The sequence below is a fragment of the Corapipo altera genome, unplaced genomic scaffold (assembly GCF_003945725.1).
Source record: "Corapipo altera isolate COAL_440 unplaced genomic scaffold, ASM394572v1 191, whole genome shotgun sequence".
Taxonomy (NCBI): Eukaryota; Metazoa; Chordata; class Aves; order Passeriformes; family Pipridae; genus Corapipo; species Corapipo altera.
Genome location: NW_020885097.1, coordinates 124,756 through 126,142, shown reverse-complemented (window position 1 = coordinate 126,142; position 1,387 = coordinate 124,756). Strand labels below are relative to the sequence as shown.

The following is a 1,387-nucleotide window of genomic DNA, read 5'->3' as shown; positions in this document are numbered from 1 at the left end:
TGGGGTTTGGGATTGTGGCAAAAAATATGGAGTTTTGGGATTGTGGTGGAAAATACGGAGCGTTGGGATTGGAGTGAAAAATATGGAGTGTTTGGATTAGAGTGAAAAATATGGAGTATTGGGATTGCAGTGAAAAGTAGGAAGCATTGGGGTTGTGTTGAAAAACATGGACTATTGGGATTGTGGCGAAAAATATGGAGTGGTGGGATTGCAGGGAAAATATATATATGTATTTATTTATATATAAATATTTCTATATTTATATATTTTTATATATATATCACAGTGAAAAATATGGAATGTTGGGTTGTGGTGAAAAATATGGAGTATTGGGATTGGAGTGAAAAATGTAGAGTATTGGGATTGCAGGGAAAATATGGAATATTGGGATTGTGGTGAAAAATATGGAGTGGTGCGATTGCAGGGAAGATATATATAAATATTTATTAATGTATTTATATATATATTTATATAAAAATATATTTATGTGTATATACGTATATAATATTTGTTTTTATATATTCATATATTTATACATATGTATATAATAGATATTTTCATATATTATTTGTGTGAGCTCTTAAGCTCTGGAGAAGTTCCCCCGAGCGCTCCACCGGTTTGGTCGGAGAAATCCCAGAGATCTGCCCCCTCCTCCCTCCTCCAGCCCTCGGGTAACGCTCTTTTCCGGTGCTTTGCTCAGATCAGGTGGACGAAAACAGCGGGAAGTGCCTCGGACAGATTCCAAGACTCGAGCGTGTTCAACGAGACCCTTCGGATCTCCAACATCCAGAGGCACCAGGGGGGACGGTACTACTGCAAGGCCGAGAACGGCCTCGGCTCTCCCGCCATCAAATCCATCCGGGTGGACGTCTACTGTGAGTAAAACTTGGGAATTCTCCATTCCTTGGGTTATTTGGTGTTTTGCTCAACTTCTGGTGTCCCGGTGTTGGTGTCCCAGTGTTGGTGTCCCAGTTCGAGCTGCTCTGGAGGAGTCCAGTTTTGGGCGGTTTTAGGGTGGATTCTCGGCGTTTTTTGGGGATATTTGTGATGGGAAGGCTTGGGGAGTTCCACGAGGCTGCTCCTGCAGGGAAGTGGCTTTAAATAAATCACAATAAATCGCAATATATCGATAAGACAAATGAAACTCGGGTGCGACTCAACCTGCTTGGAAGTCGGAGGAAGATTTGCCGATGCAATGTTGGGTTGTGGTGAAAAACGTGGAGGATTGGGATCACAGCGGAAAGTATGGAATATTGGGATCATAGTGGAAAATATAGATTGTGGTGAAAAGTAGGAAGTATTGGGATTGCGTTGAAAAATATGGAGTATTGGGACGGTGGTGAAAAATATGAGTTATTGGGTTGCAGTGAAAAATGTGGAGTATTGG

At 41.4% G+C, this 1,387-nt stretch overlaps 1 protein-coding gene across 1 annotated transcript in view; it reads left to right on the top strand.

Moving 5' to 3' along the window:
* Positions 1–1,387, top strand: part of LOC113960223 (MAM domain-containing glycosylphosphatidylinositol anchor protein 2) — a gene marked incomplete at its 3' end in the record, with an annotated part of 214,775 nt that overhangs the window by 91,944 nt on the left and 121,444 nt on the right. Inside the window, exon 3 of the mRNA XM_027669660.1 lies at positions 701–875. Coding sequence (XP_027525461.1) covers positions 701–875 — 175 coding nt within the window. The remainder of the gene's footprint in view (positions 1–700; positions 876–1,387) is intronic.